The sequence below is a fragment of the Notolepis coatsorum genome (assembly GCF_963971535.1).
Source record: "Notolepis coatsorum genome assembly, chromosome: 5".
Taxonomy (NCBI): Eukaryota; Metazoa; Chordata; class Actinopteri; order Aulopiformes; family Paralepididae; genus Notolepis; species Notolepis coatsorum.
Window position 1 is genome coordinate 90065144 of NC_140169.1, and position 26499 is coordinate 90091642.

The 26499-nt window shown below is 44.5% G+C and overlaps 1 protein-coding gene and 1 pseudogene across 2 annotated transcripts; both read right to left on the minus strand.

Moving 5' to 3' along the window:
- Window positions 1-2577: 2577 nt before the first annotated feature.
- Window positions 2578-3348, minus strand: LOC311228266 (gap junction Cx32.2 protein-like; the record flags this gene model as incomplete). The annotated part of the gene is made up of 1 exon (XM_084314175.1): window positions 2578-3348. One exon carries the CDS (start codon window positions 3346-3348, stop codon window positions 2578-2580), a length of 771 nt encoding a protein of 256 aa, XP_084170301.1.
- A 529-nt stretch (window positions 3349-3877) lies between these two features.
- On the minus strand, window positions 3878-7011 carry LOC311228267 (alpha-N-acetylneuraminate alpha-2,8-sialyltransferase ST8SIA3-like; annotated as a pseudogene). Its single transcript has 3 exons — window positions 6718-7011; window positions 5915-6516; window positions 3878-4096 (listed from the first exon to the last, which is right to left on the minus strand). The product of its transcript is annotated as an alpha-N-acetylneuraminate alpha-2,8-sialyltransferase ST8SIA3-like (transcript).
- Between the last annotated feature and the right edge of the window lie 19488 nt (window positions 7012-26499).

A 26499-nucleotide genomic window follows, 5' to 3' on the forward strand; every position in this document is an offset into this window, starting at 1 on the left:
CCCTGGGAACAGTTCAATCTATACAAATAAAATGTGTTCATTCATTCAAATGGAGTGTTAATAATATATTAAAAAAAAAAAATCATTTCGAAGATTTTCATGTTTTTTTCTTAAGGCACAATCACATCCCTGAACTAACTATCTGTCCCCTCCCCCTACTTTTCTCTATCTATCTTTCTATCTATCCAGGAGCGGGAATCAAACCGGGAACCTCCGGATAAAGACGACTGCTCTACCGACCAAACCACTGTCGTATACACATGCAAACACACAGTAAATCCCCCAGCCATCCCTAAGTAAAGGATCTGAAAGACAAAATTGTTTAGTTTCCTCTACACTTCATTCAGGAGTGGTGGACAAACATAAGAACATTACCACCATAGGTAGACAACATTTTGAACTGATCATATTCATGCTTACAGTCTTCTCCAGAGAGAGACAAGAAGATGTATACCAGTCTCGTATCTGTGCATTGAGTAGAAATCTATCTGGCTTAGCACAATGAATGGAAGCGGACATGACTGTGTATAGCCTTCGGGAGAGGTGTTAGTTGGACAATGCCTAGGCTAACCAGTCATGCCCGCTTCCATTCATTGTGCTAAGCTAACATGCAGCCAGATAGCTTTCTACTCGACGCACAGAGAGGAGACTGGTATCTATCTTCTTGTCTCTCTCTGGAGAAGACTGTAAGCTAATTTCACAAAATGTTGGGAGTTTTAAGTGAAAGTATGGGTACCGTCTCAAAATTGTACTCAAGTAAAACACACAAGTAAAAGTCTCTACTAAAGTTTCTACTTTTAAATGTACTTAGTTAAAAGTACAAAAAAAATTTGTCTATTCTTCTGATAGCAGTGTTTAATCAAAGATCCCCGCCTTCTATAGTCTTGCACAAGGACCAATCCGCAAACCTAATACTACTCAAGTAAAGTACAAATGTACTTTTGACTAATTGCACTTCGTTCTTTACACCCCTGCACACACATGTTGGGTATGGACTCTGGGAGAAGACTGTTACAGGGGTACAATTGAGTTGTAACAATGATTATATATCTATAGTCTTGCACAAGGACCAATCTGCAAACCTAATACTACTCAAGTAAAGTACAAATGTACTTTTGACTAATTGCACTTAGTTCTTTACACCCATGTTGGGTGTATGGACTATTTTATTTTGTTACATGTTTTGTTAATTATCTCTCAAGGCCTGTTTTATGGTAATAAATGTTTACTAATGTTCACAGAGAGAGAGAGAGAGAGAGAGAGAGAGAGAGAGAGAGAATACATTATTCTATATGTATGTTGGTGTATGTATATTTACATAATGAGCAATAATGGATATTCAATTCTTTTTTGAAGGTAATGTAATTACCACCATAGGTAGAAAAAATTTGAAACTGATCATTCATGCTTACGGTCATCTCCAGAGAGAGAAGGAGATATATACCAGTCTCCTTATGTGCATTTGAGTAATCTATCTGTACTATGATTTATTGTGATGTTGATTTGATTAAACCTCATTTTGGGTGTAATGGCCCAGTAAAGTCATTAATGTGATATTTCTTTGTTAATAAATGTTTAAATATCTATTCAAGTTGTCATTTTTAACTGGAAAAAGTAGCATTGTTACTTTACTTGATATTTGAGCTTTACTGCAGAATGATGTATATTGTGTACAATGTGCACATACACTGAGAATATATTTCAGTGAGGTAGGAGACAGCATGTAAACTTCTGAAGTTTTCAATGAGGGACATGCCAATACTGAATTGGTAAAGGGAAGGGTCCTTAAATATGTGGCATTGTATTACTAATCAACCATTTCCTACTGTATTTCCGGTAATGTATGGTCATAGGCAGATAGTGGAGTAGCTCTGGCAGAATACTGGGTACACAGTAAATTCCGCTGACTCAAACTGAGTACATTTCACTCAAACTGAGTAAAATTTCTTCACTCAGTTTGAGTCAAATGTACTCTGCGGAATTTACTGTGTAGTACCAGTATTGCATTGGCAGTGTCGGCTAGGCTTCGGGCAACCAGACCTGGCCCAGTGTGTTTGGGCCGCATCTGGGCTGCTTTAGGCAACCGGACGTTCACCGCTTCCGGCAACCCCGGACCTGGCCCAGTGTACTCGGGCCAGAATCGGCCAGTCAGTCATTGCCGCCTACTTGGCTGATTCTGGCAACCGGCCTAGGGCCTATTAATTTCTTCCGGCCTGCCGGATACAGGCCATTAATGGGCCGGAACTTTTTGGCCACCTGGGTAGGTTGTACTTTAGATTGTATATTGTATTGTATATTGTATATTCCTCTTTTACTTACTTTTTTTTTTACTGTATGAAGCATACTCTCAGGGGCTCATACAGAACCAAGCATTTCACCGTAAAGTACATGTATTTTATTGTGACAAATAATAAACAAACTTGAAACTTGAACAATAATAAAAAAGAATAAAAGGTACAGCGAGCTTCTTGGAAATACCCATAGCCCTTCTAATGCCATAAGGTGTTTTTCTGAATTCCAGGCTATTTTACCTCACATCCAAAGTGCTAGTCTGCAAGTAAAATGTAACTGAGACCGTCAGTCCTTCAACAGAAGCCTTCCCTGTCTGCTTTGTTTGTCATGTTGCTCAGTGAGAGCATCTCCATTTCCAGAATTTTTCTTCCTGCTCTTCCTCATCCTCTCCCTGACCATCAGGTAGAACACCTCAACGACGTTGAGGAGGAGGGAGACGAAGGCCACGACCAGCATGAAGATGTTCTTCTCCGTGTGGCGGGTGATGAAGCACTCGAGAACTGCCGTGCAGGGGTAGTTATTGTAGCCGTCATATGTGATCTTGGACGGCATGAGGATGAAGCCGTAGAGGTAGTACTGCCCCACGATGAAGGCCACCTCCAGGGCCATCTTGAAGAAGAGCTGGGTCATGTAGCTGGCCAGCAGGGTGCCTTTGATCTGAACTTTTCCCTTGTTGTCCGAGTACTTGGGCACTCTCACCATCCCGTCCTTCCCCGTCTTCTGCTCCAGGCGCCTCCTCAGCTTGTTCTCCCTGCAGACGACGAGCAGGACGTGGCCCAGGTAGATCAGTGTCGGCAGCGAGACGAAGAGGATCTGGAGGACCCAGAAGCGTGGATGAGACATGGGGAATGTGTGGTCGTACGCCTTGTTCCTGCAGCCGGGAGACTTGGTGTTGCAGTCCATGTTGTTCTGCTCGTTGCCCCAGATCTTGTCCAAACCTGCCGCCAGGATGAACAGTCTGAACAGAAACAGAACACTCATCCACACCTTCCCTACGACCGTGGAGTGAGACCGCACTTTGTCCATCAGGGACGATAATAACGACCAGTCCCCCATGATGATGACAGTGTGTGTGTGGCTACAAGGAGGGAAGAGAGAGAACAACATGGTTACTGTGAAGACCGAGTGACTGACTGCATTTCTATAACACTTTTCTACAACTCGGACACAAACCGCTTTAAAACTGGAATGACCACTATGGGTGGCCTCAGTGGGGAATCGAACCCCTAACCCTAACAGTGTTACAGTAGGTGCCATCATTCAAACAAACAAAGAAACAAAATAGGTATACACAATGCATTCTCATGCATTCTACATTATTCAGGGTTCTGAAGAACCCTGTTCTTAGTTTGAATCGCCATGTGTCAATGCAATATCCAATTTGCAATAACCATGATCAGCCCATATGACAACAATGTGAAACCTGAACCTGATAGCCAGCTGGGTTACTGCGCCAGGTAATTATCTGTAATATTATTTGTCTAATCAGAATTTTGGTATGATCATGTAAAGAATCTCACTATTTATTACATGCTTTTGAAATAAATGTAAGTATAAAAGCCTAAACAGGGACAGGGGTTGCACATTAGCCTACACGCAACTCGTAGTCGAACGGCCAGTAGCCGTACAGGTGGATCTGGTCGCACATGGAGGAGTCCAGCGTGTACATCAGGATGCCCGTGCTCAGCCGCTTCGGCGACAGCTGCTTGGTCTTCCAGTAATTGTTTATGTACTGAATGATGTTCCCCGGCCAGGCCAGCCGCACTTTAAGCTGCCCCCAGTGCTCCACGAAGAAGTCCACCAGCTTTGCGTCACCGAGGCCGAGGTGTGTGAAAGGGAATTCTTATCCCTCGTAAGTCCTAGAATTGATATAGTTATGGACCAGCGGACCAAAGATTCACAGAACGACAAAGTATTTCAAACAGAGTCTTTATTGCACAGAGAAGAAGAAACCGTCCGCCGCCCTCCACGGGGCTCCCTCTCACCAGCATCAGAAGAAAGAATACTCACATTACATGACATTTATACCCTCTTGGACAGAAGAGGAGGGGAGGGGTGTGTGTGTATGTATCTGTGTGTGTATGTATGTGTGTGTGTGTGGTGTGTGTGTGCTAGTCTGTGTGGTGTGTGTGTCTAAGTGCAAGAGTTAATGGATGTTTTCTAAGGGGGCCATCTGGTTAACATCCATCTAATGGTTCGTGATATTCATGACAGTTCTCATAACAGTTGGTGTGTAACTGTGTGTATGTGTTTGTAAGTGTGAGTGAGTGATGTGTGTGTGTGTGTACGTGAGTGTGTGCGTGTGCGCGTCGGAAGAGGAGGATGTGTGTGTGTGTGAGACACGTGTGTGTGTGTGTGTGTGTGAGAGGGGGCTACAGCCCCAAATCAGGATGGATGCAGCAACGGGATCATCAGGTCACTCAAGCTAGAGAGAGACACAGACTGAGAGACGCCCAGGCTACAGCTTGCATCATGGGGAGACAATAGGTGCACAGATACATAAGATATTGATAACAAATATTACTAAATCAATGAACTAAAAAACTATCAATCCAACTGAAAGGATAATCAACCATCAAAACTCATACCCTTTTGCAAAGTGATAGATTTAATGAGAATATCTGAAGACACCCTGTGTGTCTGTGTCTCTCATTGCCCCCAGTCCCGTCTCCACAGACACTCTTGCATTGCGGTTTGAGTGACCTGCTGACCCTTGGTGCAGGCTATGGTTCCGTCCCTCTCACACATAAGCATACACACACACACATTTCCCCCCACTCAGCTGTCGGGGCCCGTGAGTTGTTGGGGTGTTGTGTTCGAGACTAGTGGTCTCTCCCTACCTACATCTGAAACCCAGTGGTCCCCGTCTGACACAAGCACACACACTCAAGTACACACACATAGGACAGATACACACACATAGCTCACACACACTTACACACTTCACATGCACAGACACACTCACGTACACACACATAGACAGTCCGCCTCACACGCACTCACGTACACACACATAGACAGTCCGTTTCACACACACTTACACACAAACATACACACAGATACACAAACATAGAATTTATGACTACACTGAATTGCTTAAGTATCACAAAAGTGTCATGAATAGCACGAAGTGAAAGACAAATGACTAGAGTGAGGACATGAACTCGGGTCTAGCCTCGCACACACTCACTCAAGCAGATACACAAACATATACACACAGATACACAACCGCCCAAATGCGGGGGACCCCAGAGACCAATTATCGTTCGGCCCCCACCCTTAATGAAAGGCACGTACTGAAAATCCCCCACCCTCTACCTTCTCTTCCTGCCTTATTCTCTTTGTCCTCAACTATGACGGTGACAACTATCAATCATCAAGCCAGAAAGGGGTGTGTCCAACGACAAATGTATAAATAATCTGAGTTCTGTATCATCGGGGCCTCTTCGCAACTGTGCTCTCCCTGTGTGGAGGTACCGTACATGCTTGGGGTCCAGATTGTGATCTATGCTTATTGTCCTGTGTCTGTGAGAGTTCAGTAAACTGCAGACTGCCACATCTGACTCCTTGTCTCATCTCTGCTCGCCTCGCCGACATTCAATTAAAAGAATCCAGGGTTAATTAAGTGGAAGATCGAAAGAGAATATCCTTTTATGTGGAAGAAGAACGCCGGGATCCAGAGGATCGCCCCGTCCAGCTTCTGCAGGCTGAGGAAGAAGTTGTTCCTGTCCTGCACCGTCAACAGGTTGTTGTAGTACTTCTCCAAGATGCTCGGGTTGAACGTGGTCATTTTGGTGCCGCTGTTGCCGATCACCGCGCAGACGTTGTAGTGCTTGTGGAGGAACGGCGAGGCCTCGGGGAGCAGCGAGTGGAACTTCTCCCCTATGGAGAAGACGTACTTGTGGCTGGAGTAGTCGTAGTGCATGAGCTGGCCGATGCGCATGCCGCTCCGCGTCAGGGAGAAGTTGCCGGCAACGTCGATGTGCTGCGAGATCTCTCCCCTCTGCTCCCCAACGCCGTCCTGTTGAACTTCCACTTTTTTTCGTTTTCCTGCAGGGTTTTCCTATTCGGGAATCCCGCAGGAAGGCCTCCGTTGGCTGCGTACTTGGGGGTGGTGGGGAGGAAATATTCCATGATGAAGAAGGAGATGAGGGACACGATGACCAGGCCGCTGAACCTCCCAACCCGCCGCACGCTGATCCGCACCATCCTGCCTCCTCTGTTCTGTTGGCACCGGGGAGGAGGAAGACCACCAACAACCAGGCAGGAGGACCGTGAAACGGCGAAAAAGAGACCGGAATATGACCGCGTTCACGGCGGCGAGAAGACTCGAGATGCACCGCACATAGACCCACATCCCATAACTTGACCCACCACCCTTCGAGGTTCGTCATTTTTATAATGACATTCATAATTTCCTCCGACAGTGTGGTCAACAGATGCTGTCGCCAGCAGCCAGTCACATGGGTTACTTTGGCTCTGTGTGTCAAAGATCTTCTGACCGTCACCAGGTTTCCCACGTTGCCTCCGCTCACAAGCATCCGTCGGCTCAGCGACATGTCCACAGCACTGCCAGTAACAAATATTATGGCTGTCGTGGCCACAGGCTCGGGTTCCGGACAGGATGGTGGACGTACGACCCTCAAAGCTCTGCGCGGTCAGCGTGCCGTCGCCGGAGGCCACGTAGACTTTGGAAATGTCCGTTGGGCAAAACTTCATCCCTACGATTGAGTCTCCGGCTCCTTTCCCTTGAAGCCGACAGCCAGTGTGGTGTGGGGTGCCATTCCAGACAGGTGACCCTGAGGTAAACGATGAACGAATGAGCGAGATAATGAACTGACTGAAGTCGAGGGAAATCCTGTTTCAGTCTAGCTATGAGTCCATGTAGGCCGGTCCTCTTTATCTATCCACTCGTTTATACTTAATGGGTACGTTAAATCAAACGTAACGTTGGGCCATGCACAGTCCTTCTGAGCTCAAATGGATTACTGACTAACACATTTATATGGAGTAGGAATAAACATAAGCTTCTATTCTTGCGTTTCTTTCAAAACAAACAAACATCTGACTCAAGGTAAAAAAGAAAAAAAATTGTCAATTATCAATCAACATTGAGTTACTTTATAAACCCGGTTCACTGTTTGGGATTATATATACAATATTATCGACTCTTATCTACCAATGTACAGGACAAGCACCTTACCTTAGCTTGGTTATCAGCCGAGGAAGAAGCGTGCATGCAGGTACTGTAGATTACGTCGCTGCAGGAGGAAGTGACGATTTACTTTAGTTTTGTATTTTGTATAGTTTTTTTCTTTTTTATGATCCAGCTACCTTTGAATTAATGTTTTTTGTTTGTTTGTTGTTACCCTAGTAGTGGGAGTATTTATTTTGTCCTTTAAGTAATTAAAAAATATAATTAGACATTATAGATGTCACTGCATTGTGGTCTATTGTCTTCCTTGTAGTCTTTTTCATTGTTAGGATTAACACATTGGCGGCCACTGGGAGGCGTCTAATATCACTCTAGACGGCCAGCATATGTAAATAGACTTGCACAGTCCGCGGGGCTGTTTGTAGAGCTAAATCTATACTTTATAGTATTGCTATCTGTCCATTCTCATTGCAAATTGAGACCATAAACCGTCCCTTCAAAAAAGCTTAAAGAAATAATTTTTTCATCAATACGTTCTCATTTTATAGCCCCGTGAATATAAGCGTTATACGGGATTTGGTCTAGCATATTTCCTGGAAGGCTGGATAAAGGGCTAATAGCTACTAACGTTATATCCAATGGCATTTCAGTTATACAGAAGCTACAGTTAAAACTCAAACTGTATATGATCTGTACGATCCTCAAGCATGTATGCATGAAAGGGGGGGGGGGCGGGGGGGGGAACGTCATTTCTGATTATTGATTACCAATAACCGTGTTCATCTCAGTAGCCACATACTCTGATCGGCTGGTTGAGTATCATAACAAGCTCTGATCAGCATGTAATTTACGTGAAAAAGATCTTACCATGAGCCGGTTGGATTCCCCCGAGCATTTCCCAGTTATCGATCGCCATCTGGTAGATCGATATGTCCATTGGCTGATGATATATCCCCTTACTGCATAGTGAAATCCGCAATCCAAAACATATTCCGTGCAACAGGCAATAGCGATCGTTTCAGGTGAGTAGAAAACTACATTGGAAATCCAGAAAAAAAAGACAGCTGCCACAGGGAACACTGCATTATCGAGATAGCGCCCCTAAGAGGATCTGGCCGGTAATGCACTTTGTCGAATTCAAAGAGTAGGGTACATCTGCAGTGCCACTTGGCGACCTTGAATAGGTTATTAAAATGGAATAAAAGCCAAAACAACCTTGCCACGGATATATCCGTCCTCGGTCCTTTAACACTTTCAGTGCCCAGTAGGGGGCGCACATTTAGTGTTTGAATGCCCACCATCCGCTTCAATGTTAACGCTAATATCATCTAATCTATGTTTTAAATTATGGCTATGTGTCTAATCTGCCCGTCGCCCATCAATGACTCATTTTCCAGTCAACACTGTCGAAGCGGATTGTTTTTTTATCGGTTAATTTCCGTTTTATAGCATTTTGAAAAGCCCTCGTTTTCAAGAGAAAAAAAAGAATCCCTGATAAACGCTGATGTACTGTAATATTCTAGAACGTTGTCATTTTTCGGCCTATTTATGAATCGTTTTCAAATAAACGCTAGATTATCGATAGTATATGTGTACGTATGCACGCTGGTGCCGCAAGCTGTAAATCGATTCTCTTATTTCCTGATCACTCGCACAGTCAAAACAGCCATAGCACATATAGGGGGAAAGGTCTGATTATCCTAAGACTGGTCAAATAGATTCCTTACCTGAGATCAGATGGTATCCAAATGGATTATTCCAATTCCTGATCGCCATTCCAAAAATCTATCCTTTTATTGATCCAATGCTACGTACTGTAAAGACATATTACACGCTGTCCTGAGGGTCCAGAGTGAATCTGATCGGCTCCGGTTACATGCGTGAGAAGAAAAATGTGGATTCCGGATAATTTTTTCTCATCGATTTTCATTGAGTCCAATCCAAAAGGGTGCATTACCATCTGGGAGACGATAGGGGGCGCTTTTTTCACATCTGAGCGCCTGGTGGGGCAGGCTTACCAACGGTAGACTCGGTTGATGAAATATGAATTCAGATCAAAAAAAAAAAAAAAAAAAAACGAATATTCTCGTTATGGGCATTCAATGTGTTAAGCATGGATTCGAAAGACGGATATATCCGTGCTTGGGCGGGATTGTGTTAAGTGTGAGGATTGGTTCATTCCCCGCCACACGCTTCTTGGGGTGCTGTGATGATTGGTCCATTGCCTAACGCACACTTCTAGGTCAAGTATCAATTACCATCACCATGTGTTCTAATCAGCGCTCCAGGGGCTTCATATGCTCGAACCTTCTGTCATTCGATGTCGGGTCGTTTTGAGTATTACTGCTTTGAATACTTCTGTTTCTGCCTGTTGTTCCCCGTTGCTGTGCCTCGTCTACTCTCCCTCCAGGACATCTGTGGATTGCCGCTGGTGAAGACCTTGTCCCCCGTTTTGAGCTGCGCCTCGTTTACCCGCTTTACTCTTGCGCTTTGGTGAGTTTGAACCAAACCCTTTTTTGGACGATTCTGTTTTGTGTGTTTTGAAGAACACTGAAGAGTTCTATTTTTGCTTACACTTGACTCAGCTAAGTTGTGTGTTAAAGGAGACACTGAAGATTATCATTTGCTTGCACTGGACTCAGCTGGGGTGTGTGTTTAGAAGAGACACAGAAGTTATCGTTTTTGTTTTGCACTGACCCTCAGCTAAATTGTGTGTTGTGATGAACACTGAAGATATCGTTTTGTTTGTTCTGGACTCAGCTAAGGGAGGAGGAGACCGCACTGCCTCTGTGTGATGTGGACTGTTATTTACCTCTCTCTCTCTCTCTCTTTCCCACCTCGAGTTGAAGCTGGGAGTATCTGCAGAGCCGCTTCAGCGTCAATACCGTTTCCCCACCTCGAACACCAAGAGGATCTGCAGAGCCGCAGATAACTCTGCTGAAGGCAGTCTCCCTTTGTTTCAAGATTGTTACTTGCTCCTTTTTGACTCTGAAAATAAATACGCCCTAGTATTTGGCTAACTCTGAACTACCTGTCTGTGCCGTGCGTTTGAGGTCGGTTTCAAACCCTAACAGTTAAGCATGGATTCGAAACACGGATATATACGTTGTTGGGCGGGATTGTGTTAAAGCACTGATGTTCAGGATCTAGTAATCTTGAAAAGTAATACAAATAAATAAATGTTTGTGATTGTTATGTACTAGAGGCCTGGTCACTCCTGTGTCACCAGGGCAGGCAGGTGAGGGCTGCCAATTAGCCAATTAGTGCTGATTGGTTACCTGCTGGGGAGCTTCAAAGGCAGACCCAGAAACACACATGCACGGTCTGTGCCTAGTGAAAGAGCTGTCAGGTTCTTACAGTCCTTGTCCGTTGGGTTACCAGTACATTAGCTTATAGTTATATTAGTAGTTCCTTGGTTTAGTAGCATTTTTGAGTTAGAGCACAGGGTTTTGGTGTTGATTACACATAGGTTGCGTACCCATGAGCCAGGGTCGTAACAATTGGGCGCTCGTCCGGGATCTTTTACCCCTAGCACTTTGTTTGGTGATTTTTTTTTGTTGTGTTGCACGGGGTGTCATCATATTATGGTTTGGGTGGTGTTCGTTACACATGGTGTAACGTGGGGGCTGAGCCATTTTCATCAAACAGGTGAGTATGCCGTATTTGTTTGTAATTTGATGTGACTACTTATGCTGTTAAAATATATAGTTTAGTAGGCACCACATGTAGATAGGGATATTATTTTCTGGTTGTTGGTTAGCGTCCGGTGCACCGCGTACTCCTGGGGCGGTCAATGAAATGATTGTATATGATCTTTGACTGGTAGCAGGTGTGGTTGAAGAAAGTTAGGTCTACAGGGCATTAGTTTAAGGGTAGGTAGGTTAGGGCGGCCAGGAAACACAGGTAGTGTGGTAGGGCTTGATTTAGTGTTTCTTAGGGTAGACATGTGGTAGGCCGGGGTTTTCTGCAGTTTAGACGTAGAAGCATATGTGGTCACATCAGGTTAGAAGGCGCACCTGTTTGGAATATTTTGTTGGATTTATTTTGTTTGTTTAAGTGTTTGGTGAGCATACCTGGTAGCACCTAACACCCTGCGTGTATGACACGTCTATTTAGGGTGGGTGTGTTTTTTTTTTTATTATTTTTTTTTGTTTGTTTGTGCAACCTGGAAAGGTGCGCTCCATAGAGCTCACATTTCCACCGCGTCCCTTTATGGTTGTTATTATTGGCATTAGCATTCTTCATGGTTCTTCAGTGGTTCTTCGTGGTTCTTCAGTGGTTCTTTAGTGGTTTTTCAGTGGTTCTTTGGTGGTTCTTCGTGGTTTGTTAGTGGTTCTTAGTGACTGTAGGGTAAAGTGAGTAGCTTGTGGTGACTGGTACAGTAACGATGGCTACCATTAAGGATTTTGTTGAGAACCCCTCTGACGAGATGTTGGGAAGGTTTTCCAAAGAGCAGCTTCTGAAGCTTGCTGTGCACTACAATGTGGAGCTTACTGCCAGTGAGAAGCGGTTAAAAACGACTGCCTTGGGGACTTTGAGGGCTATACTCATTGAGGAGCAGGTGATTGTGGCAACGGTGGATGAGCTTCTTTTGTCTGAGGTGTCTCCACAACTCTCTGGCGTGGCGGAAGGTGTTGCCATCGATTGGGGGCCTAGGGAGTTGGCATTTAGGGAAAAGCAGCTACAACAAGAGCGTGAGTTTAAGGAAAAACAGCTACAACAAGAGGAGAGGAGAGATGAGAGAGAGCGGGAGCTTAAGGAAAAACAGCTACAACAAGAGGAGAGGAGAGAGGAGAGAGAGCACGATCGTGCAATGAAGGAGCTTGCATTTAAGCATGCTGCCTTGCAGGCGGGTTCTCTGCATCCAGAGTCACGTTCCGGGTTTGATGTAGGCAGGAATATTAGAATGGTGCCACCATTCTTTGAGAAAGACGTGGAAAGATATTTTCCCCTTTTTGAACGGGTGGCAACCACATTGAAGTGGCCTGATACCGCCTGGACACTGCTGCTGCAATGTGTTTTGGTTGGTAGAGCACAAGAAGCCTACACTGCTCTGTCCCTTGAACAAAGCGCTGATTATGAGCTGGTTAAAGCTTCCATATTGAGGGCTTATGAGTTGGTCCCCGAGGCCCGAGGAGGGGCAGTCTTATGTTGAATTTGGAAAAGAGAAGGAGAACCTGTTTGACCGGTGGTGCACCTCGCAAAAAGCAGAGTCAAGGGAGCAGCTCAGACAGTTGGTTCTCCTAGAGGAATTTAAGAGGTGTGTTCCTGATAACGTTTCCACACATCTAAATGAGCATAAGGTATCGAAGATAGCCGACGCTGCTGTCTTGGCTGATGAGTTTGTGTTAACACACATCTGTCTTTGTAGAGGAGGGCCGTGTGGAGTCCAGGGGTAGTAGGCGTCCTTCTCAGGGGAGCCGGTTCCCGGCACTCGTGTCTGCTGGTCGGTTTACTTCGACTCCTAGGCAAGGTGGCTCTGCTAGTGCATTCCCAGAGGGGGTTATCTGTTTTTACTGTAAGGAGCCTGGTCATATCGTTGCTGGATGCCCTGTGCTTAAGCAGAAAAATGTAAAAACGGTGGCTCTGGTAGAAATCATAGACAGGACACCTATGCCGACATTAGAGGGTGGGGTGCGAAGTATCAAAGGTGCAGACAGGGAGCTAGAGGGCTCCTCAACATTTAGGATGGATGGATTTGTTTCACTGGTTGGTGAATTAGGATCAAGGCAGGCTATTACAATATGGAGAGATACAGGAGCTTTCCAGTCTCTCATTCTGGATGGGATTTTGCCATTTTCGGAAGATTCTTCATTGCATTCCGGTGCCATTGTTCAGGGCTTTGGAGGAGGCTTTGTGAATACTCCTTTGCATGAGGTCTCGCTAAACTCTCCCTTAGTATCAGGCAATGTTGTCGTAGGAGTGTGTTCTCACATTCCCATAAAGGGGGTGTCCTTCATTCTAGGGAACGATTTGGCCGGTGGCAAAGTGCTGGCTACTCCAGTTGTAATTCCCGTCCCTGTAGTTTCTGAGGTTCCTGATGAGCTCGCACAGAAGCATCCAGGAGTGTTTCCTGTGTGTGCGGTAACACGCGCAATGTCAAAGGTCAAATGTGACACCCATGAGGTTGTTAACTTAGATGGTGATATGACACTTAGTGACACGTTCTTTGTTGAGTTGAAAAGTGGCCCTGATGAGGGGTTTGGTAAGGTGATTCCGTCTCATGAGCAGTTGGTACTAGAGCAAAACAAGGATGTCTCCTTGTCGTCCCTCTTTGAAAAGGCGGTTTTAGAGGATGAAATGGTAGATACGTCTCAAGGATACTTTGTTAGCAATGACGTGCTCATGAGAAAGTGGACACCACCTAACCTGTCCAGTCTGGATGACTGGGGCAGTGTGTTTCAGATTGTTGTTCCAGCCGTGTATCGTCCTGATATACTGCATCTAGCACATGATCATGATCTTGCTGGTCACATGGGGGTCAGGAAGACTTATGACCGTGTGCTGAGACATTTTTGTTGGCCTGGTTTGAAGTCAGATGTGGCACAATATTGTCGCTCGTGCCATGTGTGTCAGGTGGTTGGTAAACCAAACCAGAAGATCCCTCAGGCTCCTCTGCAGCCTATCCCTGCCGTTGGGGAACCTTTTGAGCGGATCCTCATTGACTGTGTTGGTCCCCTCCCTCGAACTAAGACAGGGAACCAGTACCTTTTGACTATTATGTGTGCAGCGACCCGTTTTCCTGAAGCCATTCCTTTACGCAAGATCACAGCCCCAGCTATATCCAAAGCTCTGGTTAGGTTTTTTTCGACTTTTGGTCTACCAAAGGTCATTCAATCAGATCAAGGGTCTAACTTCATGTCCCGTCTCTTTGCTCAGGTCCTCCAGCAGTTGTCTATCCAGCATTGCCCTTCCTCTGCCTATCATCCAGAGTCCCAGGGGGCGCTGGAGAGATTTCACCAGACTATCAAAACAATGCTGCGGGCATATTGTACGGAGTTCGACAAAGACTGGGATGATGGAATTCCTTTGCTTCTGTTTGCTGCTAGGGAGGTAACCCAGGAGTCTCTTGGATTCAGCCCGGCTGAGCTGGTGTTCGGCCACACAGTGAGGGGTCCTTTGAAACTGCTGAAGGAAAAGTGGTTGGCTGACCAGACTCCTTCCTCTACTAATTTGTTGGACTATGTGTGTGACTTCAGGCTTAAGCTTAGTAGAGCATGTGAACTAGCGAAAGAGAACCTAAAGGTAGCCCAAGGAAAAATGAAGGTGTGGTATGATAGGCGGGCCCGACATAGGGTGTTCTCACCGGGAGACAAGGTGTTGGTTCTCTCGCCTATTCTTGGGTCTGCATTACAGGCTAAATACAGTGGGCCATACTCCATTGAGCGCAAAGTTGGTGAGGTCGACTACTTGATTAAAACTCCCGACCGCAGGCGCAAGAGTAGATTATGTCACGTCAATATGTTGAAGGCGTACAATGATAGGGCTCAGATTGACAATCTTGACAAGATTGGCTCAGGGGTCAAGCCTGTGGCTGTTCTAACAGTTTCTGCATCTCCTATTGTAGCCGACTGTTCTGTGTCGAAGGAGATTTCTCAGGGCCGGTTGCCAAACACCCAGATACTAGGTGACTTGGACTCACACCTGTCGTACTTACCACTTCCTGAGCGCACGGATGTGGTGCGCCTACTTAGACAGCATACACGTTTGTTTTCTGATGTCCCTAGTCGTACTAATGTACTCGAGCATGACATTGATGTTGGTAGTGCAGGGCCAATTAAGCAACATGCCTATAGGGTGAATCCGGAAAAACAAAGGATCTTGAGTAAGGAAGTAGACTATATGGTGAGACATGGCATTGCGGAGCCCAGTTCTAGTGCGTGGAGCTCCCCCTGCCTGCTTGTTGATAAGCCAGACTGCACTCATCGGTTCTGTACTGATTTCCGTAAAGTTAATGCAGTAACCAAGCCGGACTCGTACCCTCTGCCTCGGATGGACGACTGTATCGATCGGGTGGGTTCAGCAGCCTTTGTAAGTAAATTGGATTTGCTAAAGGGATACTGGCAGGTTCCGCTTACTCCGCGAGCACGTGAGATATCCGCTTTTGTCACACCAGAGAGTTTCTGCCAGTATACAGTGATGGCCTTTGGCATGCGAAATGCCCCAGCGACGTTTCAGCGGCTAGTGAACAAGGTCCTGGGCGGGGTAGAGTTCTGTGAGGCATATCTGGATGACCTGGTTATCCACAGTTCCTCTTGGTCACAACATGTGGAGCATCTGGCCGAAGTGTTCAAGCGGTTGGGTGATGCTAACTTGACAGTTAACCTTGCGAAATGTGAATTTGGACAGGCCACGGTTACCTACCTGGGTAAGGTGGTTGGACGTGGGCATGTGTGCCCCATTACAGCTAAGGTGGAGGCTATAGTGGGCTTCCCTGCTCCCATCACCAGGCGGGAGTTAAAGCGCTTCCTAGGTATGGCAGGGTACTATAGGAGTTTCTGTAGGAACTTTGCTTCTGTTGTTGCCCCTTTGACCAATCTGCTCAGTCCTAAGGTACCTTTCGTGTGGACTGAGACTTGTCAACAGTCTTTTGAGAGCATCAAGGGTATTCTGATTAGCGCTCCCGTTCTGTCAGCTCCCGATTTTCAACTGCCATTCAAGTTGGCAGTGGATGCTAGTGACCTCGGTGCTGGAGCCGTCCTCCTGCAAGAGGATGCATTAGAGGTGGAGCACCCAGTGTGCTACTTTTCTAAAAAGTTTGACAGGCATCAACTGCACTACTCTACTATAGAGAAGGAGGCGCTCGCTTTGGTTCTTGCCTTGAACCATTTTGATGTTTACGTGGGATCCTCCAGTTTACCCCTTGTTGTGTATACAGACCATAACCCTTTGGTTTTTCTTCGCAGCATGGTGAATTCGAATCATCGTTTGATGCGATGGAGTTTGTTCCTCCAGGCGTATAACTTGGATATTCGCCACATTCGTGGGAGGGACAACGTGCTAGCAGACGCCCTCTCACGATCGTAGTACCGGTGTTTGTGGTACCCGTTGTCGCTGTTGTGGTAGAGGCCCTGACAACTAAGGGGTCACAGTTGTTTTTGTTTTGTTTATGGGTTGTTGTGTAGTGGTTGCCTCTTGGGCAACCAGTTTGGTGGGGGAGGTGTTATGTACTAGAGGCCTGGTCACTCCTGTGTCACCAGGGCAGGCAGGTGAGGGCTGCCAATTAGCCAATTAGTGCTGATTGGTTACCTGCTGGGGAGCTTCAAAGGCAGACCCAGAAACACACATGCACGGTCTGTGCCTAGTGAAAGAGCTGTCAGGTTCTTACAGTCCTTGTCCGTTGGGTTACCAGTACATTAGCTTATAGTTATATTAGTAGTTCCTTGGTTTAGTAGCATTTTTTAGTTAGAGCACAGGGTTTTGGTGTTGATTACACATAGGTTGCGTACCCATGAGCCAGGGTCGTAACAGTGATGTGTAGAAACTAGAAAGGAATATTTTGACATAGTAAATTATTAAATATTTTGCAATGAAGCACCATGTGAATATGATGAATACACACACATCTGAATGATTTCTTTATGTCCATGTAAATCACAAACAGGCAAGAGATAAAAACAAGTCAGACGTTCAGAGCCTTGTCAGTCGTATACAGGCTCAGATGCGGTGTGTGCTGTATACTCCCCCCTTATTAAGTATTCTTCTAATCACCTGACCTTATTTCTCTGAGTCTATAGACATTATGGTCTTGTTGATCATGAAAACATACATGCAGCACAAACGCTACTTTTATAGATCATAAAACCTATTCAGACCCACCAGGATTTTGTGGTTATTGCAAGCCAAAATACTTTGCAACGTTTTCTGTGTTATTGCAGGAAAATTGCAAGTCCATGAGAAATAAGAAATGTGCGATTTTTATTTAGGCTACATATATTTTCAGATTGACAAAGAATTGACCCTGGAGAGAAGTGGCAGTTGTGATTGGAGGATCAAGAAAAGAGGGCGCATTGCATTGTGTTGCAGTTCAGCTGTTGCATACTTTGGATTTATGGTACTTCTGTGTTGAAATGCAAAAGTAGAATCCCCCCCCCCCCCCCCCCCCCCCCCCCCCAAATGTGCAAACGTAACCCAACTAAATTTCAAATGTTACCTCCAGGCGTAGGGTCTTCTTGATATGACAGAGCTTATTCTGGGGCGTGAAATGGAACAGTAGAGGGAAGGAGGAGTGGGGCGGGACGATGCCGTTGTTCTGGGACACCGTCATTTCATTTACCAGCTCCTCCAGGCCGGTCAGCTTCCAGGCCGCCGCTAGAGCCGTCTTGTTCAATAACGTCACACTAAGTCGTTGATCCACCACGTCTGGCCAAGGGATGTTTTCTGGTTCCCTGGGTGGCGGAGGTTATATATGGCCAGAGCATGGGCCAGGACCTGCAACCTTGTCAGCGGAAATCCATTTAACCTATTTAACCTATTTAACCATGTAAAGGTGTGGGCTCTACATAGAAAAACATTTTCAACAAATTCACATGTTTTCCTTTGAAACTTGATTTGTGTTAACTCCGTCAGACACACAAAAAAGTATATAATCCTAATTATTCCAGTCCAACAAGAATCTAAAGTTCTGAAGTATGTTGTAATAGTGTTTAGTTACTCTGGTATGCAATCAAATATAATATATAAACCTCAGGTGTAATTTCACACTATTCTGAAAACCCAGATTTAGACATTTTGCATTTTCAAACTTTGTTTTTAATTTTGATATGATAAAAAAAAGATCATTAAGTAAATAAGACAAGAGGATGAAGATCTGATGCTCCTTTATTACTTAAACAACATAAACTGAAGAAGGAATTTGTATTTTCCCCAAAATTAACAAAAACAAACATCTGACGGTGTTGACAAAGATCTGACGGTGTTGACGAGAAACTGACGGAGTTGACAAAATTGTATGCATCTCTGATAAATGAACACATGCATTTTTTAAACAGATGGAAGTGACAATGATAAGAACTAATAACTCCTTGTCTTATACTGAACATTTTGTTAACTCAATTGTAATAACAACAAACTTTACATACACGTTTCCAACTATTACAAAATGCACTGTTTCCAACAACAAAAACAGTAATGGAGACCAGGGCCCTATTCCCCGTACCTGGTTCAACTAAGTCGATCAAAAGTCCCATTATCCAGATTCAATTAACGAGATGATTGAAGCCAGGCTATTCATGTTCCTCGAAGGCCGATTGACTCTGGTTAATTCAAACCAGACTTGACTACTCTGGATAATTGCGCGCGGCCGCGTCACCTTAAAAGGCATCAGAGGTCGATTGCAGAAATGCAGATGTTCGGCGAAAATGGCTAAAGTGAGAGCGACTTTTTTTAACCCTGCTTTTAAAATGCTTATGCATACATATGAGGATTACAAACATATAATAATAGCGAAGTCTAACACTGCCACCGCTGCGAGGGCAAGGCAGGGTGCGTGGCAACAGATTGCCGATAAGTTAAATGCGTAAGTGTTGGGAAAATGTATATTATTTATTATTTCAACTTTCAGAATAAGTAGATACAAAAGTCCAAAGCGTATTCATATAATTGATACGAATTAATAGATACGTATATGAGGATATGTATTAGGTCAGAAATTCAATACATTGAAGCAGTGAAATGAAATTGCGTGTGATTCTCTCTATTCTTATCATGATTCATGAGTCCACCTTAATCATTTTCTACAATAATGATATGCTATGGTGTACTACTAACACTGTCATATAATTATGAGTGCTTTCAACCCCCATGTATAGAAACAACCCAGAGTCCAAAAGGACATGGGAGCAAGTTAAGACTAAGCACAAAAATATCATTCAGAATGGTGAGTGAGTGAATTAATACAATTTGTGCCATGGTATTGTATTGAACAGCTTGTCAATGTCGTATGATCCTTCATATTTCAGCAAACAAAAAGAGGGCCGATATGGCCAAGACGGGGGGGGGGACCAAAAACTCCGGACTTAACTCCTGCCGAGGAGCTGGCCCTCCAGCACAATAGGGGTAGACCCATCATGGAGGGTGTAGCTGGGGGCAGCTCCTCCGGAGAGGTTGGGAGTGATACAAGGAGCCCTTATCTCAAAGGTATAGGTGCACTTCATTCTGAGTTTCTTTCATAATTATTCATTTAGTTAACCATCGTCACATTTTGTAGTGTCTGGACCTTCCATGACCGTGCTGCAGCCACCACCCATGTTGGTCGGAGAGGAGACCACTGATGTAAGTTGATATTGCTGCATCATTGTGTAATGGTTCTATTTTAGCAATCAAAAAATCAATAATCAGAAGATTATTGAAAAATATCCCAAACCATTGCAATATTATCTACTGAATTATGTCGGTGTTTTTGGTAAATAATGTAATGTAAAAAGGGTATATAGCAATTATAAGCCTCTGCTTCAGCCTACACGTTTTCGGTCATTTTCTTTCTTTTATAAAAGGTTCTACTACAGGGGTCAGCAACCTTTTTGACATGGAGTGCCTGTTTGAAATATAGTTGTAACTAGTGTGCCTCAACAATATTCCATGCATCGTAATTTTTTTTCTGATAATCAGGTATTTTTAATGATAATTTTTACATTATTACATCATTATTGTTATTGTTATTATTAACAATATTATTATGATGGTTGTATCAACCCTAAATCTGAGTTGGGGAGGGGGGGGGGGGGGGGGGGGGAATGCAATGCAGACAAACAGCTGCATACAGTGCGACAATTTCACTCACATTTGCCCATTCATTTTTGGACACATCACACACCATCGGTGTGTGTACTGTACGTGTGCTGTCATACCTCCACCTACAGGCCTAATGGAGAACACCAGGAGAACACCAGGATATGAATGGAGGGTGAATGTGAGGTATATCGTGTAAATAAGTTTTGATTGATCGCAAGACTACACTGTAAAAAAAAATAATAATAATAAGTTACCAGAACTTAAAAATATTGAGTTCAGTTACTGTGCATTAAGGTTTTCAGTTTTCAATCCATAATAAGTTAACAGAAAAATAAGTACACAACCACATTATTTCAACCTAATAAAACTATGTTTATTGTCATTGTTTTAAGAACACAAGTTGACTTGGTAATACTCACATTTTGAGTAAAAAAAAATGGCTTTTAACATGTGCAATGTTCAATGAAATAGAAAAATAAATAATACAAATTGTTGATTAATCCCACTGGTCACAATGGTGACCGTAATAATGTTTTTGTTATAAGGCTCTGCAAATGTTACTGAATGATGTAGCAATGTATTTCCAGCTAAATTGAAATAATAAACAAATAAAGGGTCTCAATTAAATATGTGGTAGTAAAAAGAACATGTGGGAGGATTTCAACAAGATAAATGCTACAACAGTGCAAAATATTTCACTAGAATATTTCAGAGCAACATTTTTTTTTTTTTTTTTTTTTACTGCTGCCCCCTGTGCCTATGCAAATGCCCCCGCGTGCCTGCCTAGGGTTGCCTACCCTTGTTCTACTACATTGCTTTGCTTTGTAAAAGACCGAAATAAAACCATCAATTCATACATGTTCATTGTGTGTGTCTTTTAAAAAACCAAAGACAATTCTCCAAAGTTCCTAATAATTCCTAATTCACTAACAGACGGACAGTCCAGACGATGACGAGGACACTTTGACTGCGTGTTCCGGTGATGTGGTAAAAACAAGTTGTGGAAACTAATACTCCTATCCTGTGAGTGGTATTTGGACTAAATCAATGCATTCCTTTAGGCAGGTACTGAACCACGGCCGGAGCCTGGCCCCTCTCACTCTGCTGGGGATGGGGAGGTGAGTTATCATTTAATACCCTCACATTTGTGAGGGGAGGTCTGAGTTTAGTTGCCATCTGACCACCACACATTAATTTTCTTTCTTTTAATTTAGAACGACCGTGAAAGTGTCCAGTCACTGTACAAGCACAAGTTGAGGGCGGAGATCCTATTCTTGGAGTCGGGCGTCGAGTACCGCCGGCTCAAGATGCGTAAACTCCACAAAGAAATTGCATTGCTTGATCGGCAGCTGGATGTAAGTTGTGAAGCTTTGCCTAAAGTATTTGTGAGCTTTGGCATGAAATGCAACTTAACTGAAATTCTTTTTTGTGTGCACTTTCATTTACAGGCGGACAGCAATAGTCAAAATAAATAAAGGCTTTATTCTACAACATGGATCTCTTCTTCTTATTCTTGTACATGTTCCTCTATGAATGGGTATAACTAGAAAGCAAAGAGGGTGGCAAAGCCTATAATCATATAAATTAAACATGCAAACATAAAAAGAGGAAAACATAAAATGAGTCCAACATTAACCTAAATTAACTCAACACCTCACCAAAATGATGGTGGGCAATTCTGTTCCTTGCAGCCTGTCCGGTCTGCTCGTCCAAGTGGACTGGCTGTAGGTCATCCTCAGGATGGTCCAGGATGACTGGGACCCTCTCCTTCCTCAGTGTTGCCACATTGTGGAGCACTGCACAGGCCACAGTGATGTCACATGCCCTGTCTGGTGCCACCCGCAGCCCGCGCAGACACGTGAATCTGGCCTTCAGTTGGCCGAAGGTCATTTCTATCCGGGCTCTCGTCCGAGCATGAGCCCTGTTGAAACGGGCTTCAGGCCCTGGTGCTGGCTCTGGATAGGGGGTCATGAAGTAGGGCTTGCATGCATAACCCCTGTCTCCAATTAGGAGTCCATCGTAATGACCTATAGTATATAATATACAATGTTAGATCACCTCTACATGAAATAAGCATTTTCTAAATTACATGATATTTGCTATACCTTGCTCGAAGCTGTTGCACAGTGCAGACTCTCTGAATACTCTGGAGTCGTGGACGGAGCCCGGCCACTTGGCCTCAACATTGGTGATGAGGCAGGTGGAGTCACAGATCATCTAAGATGAATTGCGGTCAAGTCATGGGTATTGTACAGTACCATACAGCAGGCAATTGCAAGGTCCATGATGACCCCTATAAATAAATATGATTGTTTTTATAGCAATGTAATTTGAGGGAAATTGTCATAAGTAGGCCTACCTGCACATTAATGCTGTGAAAGCCTTTTCGATTCACAAAATCACCCTCGTTTGGTGCAGTCCACTGCGCCAATTAGTCTGGTCAGTTTGGGGCAAATATGGGGTCAAGGCTGCAAATCATGATTAACATTTGAGCCAATGTTTTTCTGTTCATTTAGGGTCCAATAAAGAAAAAAAAGCAAGGAGCCCAAAAAAGTAGGTAGGCGAAGTCTCTGAAACGGCCACGCCCACTTTTTAGACTTGACATTTTGTATCTCGGCTCCTGGAGGTCGCAGAGAGTTGATTTCGGGCTCAAAAGTTGCGGAAACACCACATTTATATTAGTGTTATGAACAAACATATGCCCTAAAACCTTAACTTTTTGAGATATTCATGAAAGACCTTTTTTTATCTCTGAATTGATCAGCGCCCAAGCCACTTCAGCCAAATCTGCTCATGAAGGCCATGCAGTTAGTTTGGGCCAAAGTTCTAAATCTACTCATGGGGCATACTAGTGTTTAGGTTGAGGCTTTGTTATAAGATGAGGACCCCAACAACCACCCAAGAAACAAAGCAAACCACTTGAAGTCCAAAAAAACTAAACATTTTTATCCACTTTTTCTCCGCTTTTTCTATTTTCCATCCCAATTCCACTGTGCCAATTCTTCCCTCTCCTGTCTTGAACGTTGCTCGCATATGCCCCCCACTGGCCGGTTGTAGGGAGGATAGAAGCCTTGCATCACGTGTCCCCTCCGATACATGAGGAGGCAGCCTGTCACATCTTTTCACCTGCCAGCGCGGACTCTCATTGGCGAGGTGTAACATGTGGGAGGCTCACTCTACCCCCGCCATTTCCTGTCTCTGCTGTGCAGGCGTCCCCAACCGACCTGTAGGAGTCGCTGTCCACAATGTCCAGATTACCACCCATCGACTTCCACCCGCTAACTCTGCCAATTGAGTTAGTATGACGGCTGGTCCAAGCCGGAGGCAACGCCGACAACCGGAGTCGAACCCGGTGTCTCTTGCGTTGGTGACAAGTGCAATGTCCGCTGCACCACCCAGCCGCCCCCCAAAACAACTTTATTTGAACACATCACACATCCCATCACACAGGATTCAAACACTTGCTGAGGCACTTGCAATAAATGAGACATTTCATCCCCCTGCCAGCACAAGAACATGAGGTGCATTTATTAGATCTGCAGCTACACACCACTGTTACCTGAGACAATGTGTCTCCTGCGGAAACTGTGCTCCACTTGACGAAGAGTTTCTCCCCATCGGTAGTCCATCCCCATTCAACAACCGGGGGACAAGGGAGTTGTAGAAGGCTGTTCCCCCACAGCCATCCTGCCTGGACTGTATCTCTCAACAGATGCTGTAGAAGTGCATCCTGTCTTGGGGGCAGGTCTCGCAGCTCATCTTTAACTGACTGCTTGAACAGTTGGAATCTGAGTCCATCTATACTTGCACAGTCGTACAGTCCAGCCTTGTTGTACCAGCTCATTACCCAGGGTTCAATAACTTCCATGCTGTTCCTAACAGTCTCAATACTAGGGCAGCAACTTAGTCCTCTCAATGCAGCAGTGAACTCTGTCAACTTACTGTGGTTCATCCAGGCTTTGAATTGAGCATTCTTTGATTGGCCAAAGAAGGCGCTCACAGAATCACAGCCACTGAAATAATGGAACACAGGCATGGCATCAGCCACATCTCCACCAAGCTTCTTGTGTGCTTCTGTGATTGAGTTGAACTGGCATTTGTCCGGAACAGCAAAGTCGACGAAGTTGCAAATCACAACATACTGACCGGAACTTTGTAGTGAACCCTAGTAGGATGACAACTACATTGGAGTCGACTGTTCTAACCGTAACTGACTTGATCCCCTTGTTTAGCATGTCCATCTCATGGCAAATGATGCGGTTGTTAGCCTCCTCAAGCATCTCTATGCGGTCATAAAGCTGGATCTCAACATTTTCGCCAACGTTTGCAAGGATCTTCCTGCTGTAGGTGATGCTGAACTCCTTGCTCCAGTTCCATGCATGTTCCTTAGCAATCCTGGCAAACATTAAATTCAGGGCTACCTTGTTGTCTTGATTAGACAGAAAACCTTCAAAGAATTGCTTAGATTCCGGCACGGTGTCATTCTCGCTGAAGGCCATCTGTGAACTACCTGCTGACCCCCGATTATTCCTAGTCGCAGTCTTAATGTTCATAGTCTGGTAGAGGTCAGCCACAATGTCAATACGATTTGCTCCCTTCTCATGACCAATCTTGGCAACGCTGTTCAACACCTTGAAGACAAAGTCCCGGAATGTCATGCCTTTGGTGAGAGACTTCGCCAGGATTTGTACTTGCACAGATAGATCTATCACGAGTCCCTCTGAGGCTGTAGATTGAACTTGTACTCCGATGTCCTTCAGGATTTGAGACTTTTGGCTGTGATAAATGTCTCCATCCTTTCTTGACAGGGCTTCTGGTAAACCTGTGATTGAAATGAATAGTTTTACCAAAACTAAATTAGCACTGTCAAATCAATTCACTTATAAAATGAATAATTGAACGTCACTGTATCGAGAACCTGGTAAGACGAAAGTTGCCTGCGTCTAAAACATTGAATAACTTTGAAATTATATCAACTAGATTTACCTGTGAATTCACCACCAAAAAGCCTCCTTGTCTCTTCTTCTCTTTATCTGCAGGCCTCGTGGCTTGATTGCAGGGCTAGCAAGCTGGACTTTTGCACCTGAACTTGGGAGTTTCAGGGCATTTCGGGAGATTTTCGCACTAACATCCTTCTGAGCATATACAAATCGCTCCTGCACAAACTGGTCATGCTGTGTTTTGCCAACTGTAAAAACAAGGCTGGCATCTTTAGTTACCACATCTGGGAAGGGAATGGATGAGTTCAACCTCATGAACTGAGCTTGGTTGAAGGGGTTGGTAAGGATCCCCTGATACACCTTGAGAGTGTGGCTTGAAAACGTTTCCTTGAAGGATTCCAGCATTTCTTTGTGTCCGTGTGCTAGATCTTGACCTTCGACCTCAGCTAGGTAGCACTGGATTTCGGGTAGGGCAAGTTCGAGTTTCCTGAAGAATTCCTGATCTTCCCGATTGATGATATCGACATATCCAGTGTCAGACTTGATGACCTTTATATTATGCTCCTGCTTTTGATCACATACAATCTTTGAAAATTGGTTACCTCTGGTGTTTACTGTGAAAGAGCCTGATAGAAATTCCTTGAACAACTCTGGGTGTCTCCATTTGAGCTCTATGAGATCCTGAAGAAACACTGATGTCCATCTGGCATAGTGTGTATGATCAAGTGCAAAGTAAAGAGGAATGAGCTGCTCAAGTCCACTGACCATCATGATGAAGTTGGCCTCCCGAAAGTATCTGATGAAGATAAGATCCTTCTTGATTGCTTCAACGACATTGGTCCAGTAGTGAAACATGGGGCTGTTTTCATTGGCCACCCAATTGCTCCAAATCAAACTGTTGTCCTTTAGATGTTTTGCCTGGAATGTCTCATCTCTCTTATTGGCCAGGACCACAGCCAGGATTTGAATGCAGTATCTAGCCTTCTTTATGGAATTCACATCACATACAGCAGTTGTCAGACCAGTGATGTTCAGATTAGCTGAGGTTAAGCTGGTATCCAGGACAGTTCCTTTTATCAACTGGCCAACACAGACCAGAGAAACCTTCTCAAGGTGCAGCCCACCCATAAAAGCAAAGTATGAATGAGAAAACTCTTCTCCCATGATACGCGATACACCCAGAGCGGTTTCGTATTTCGGCCGTGGCGGAATGGCAGTGATTTTTCACAAATATCTGAAAAAGTAAAGGTTTTAGGGCATATGTTTGTTCACAACACTAATATAAATGTGGTGTTTCCGCAATTTTGAGCCCAAAATCAACTCTCTGTGACCTTCAGGAGCCGAGATACAAAATGCCAGGCCTAAAAAGTGGGCGTGGCC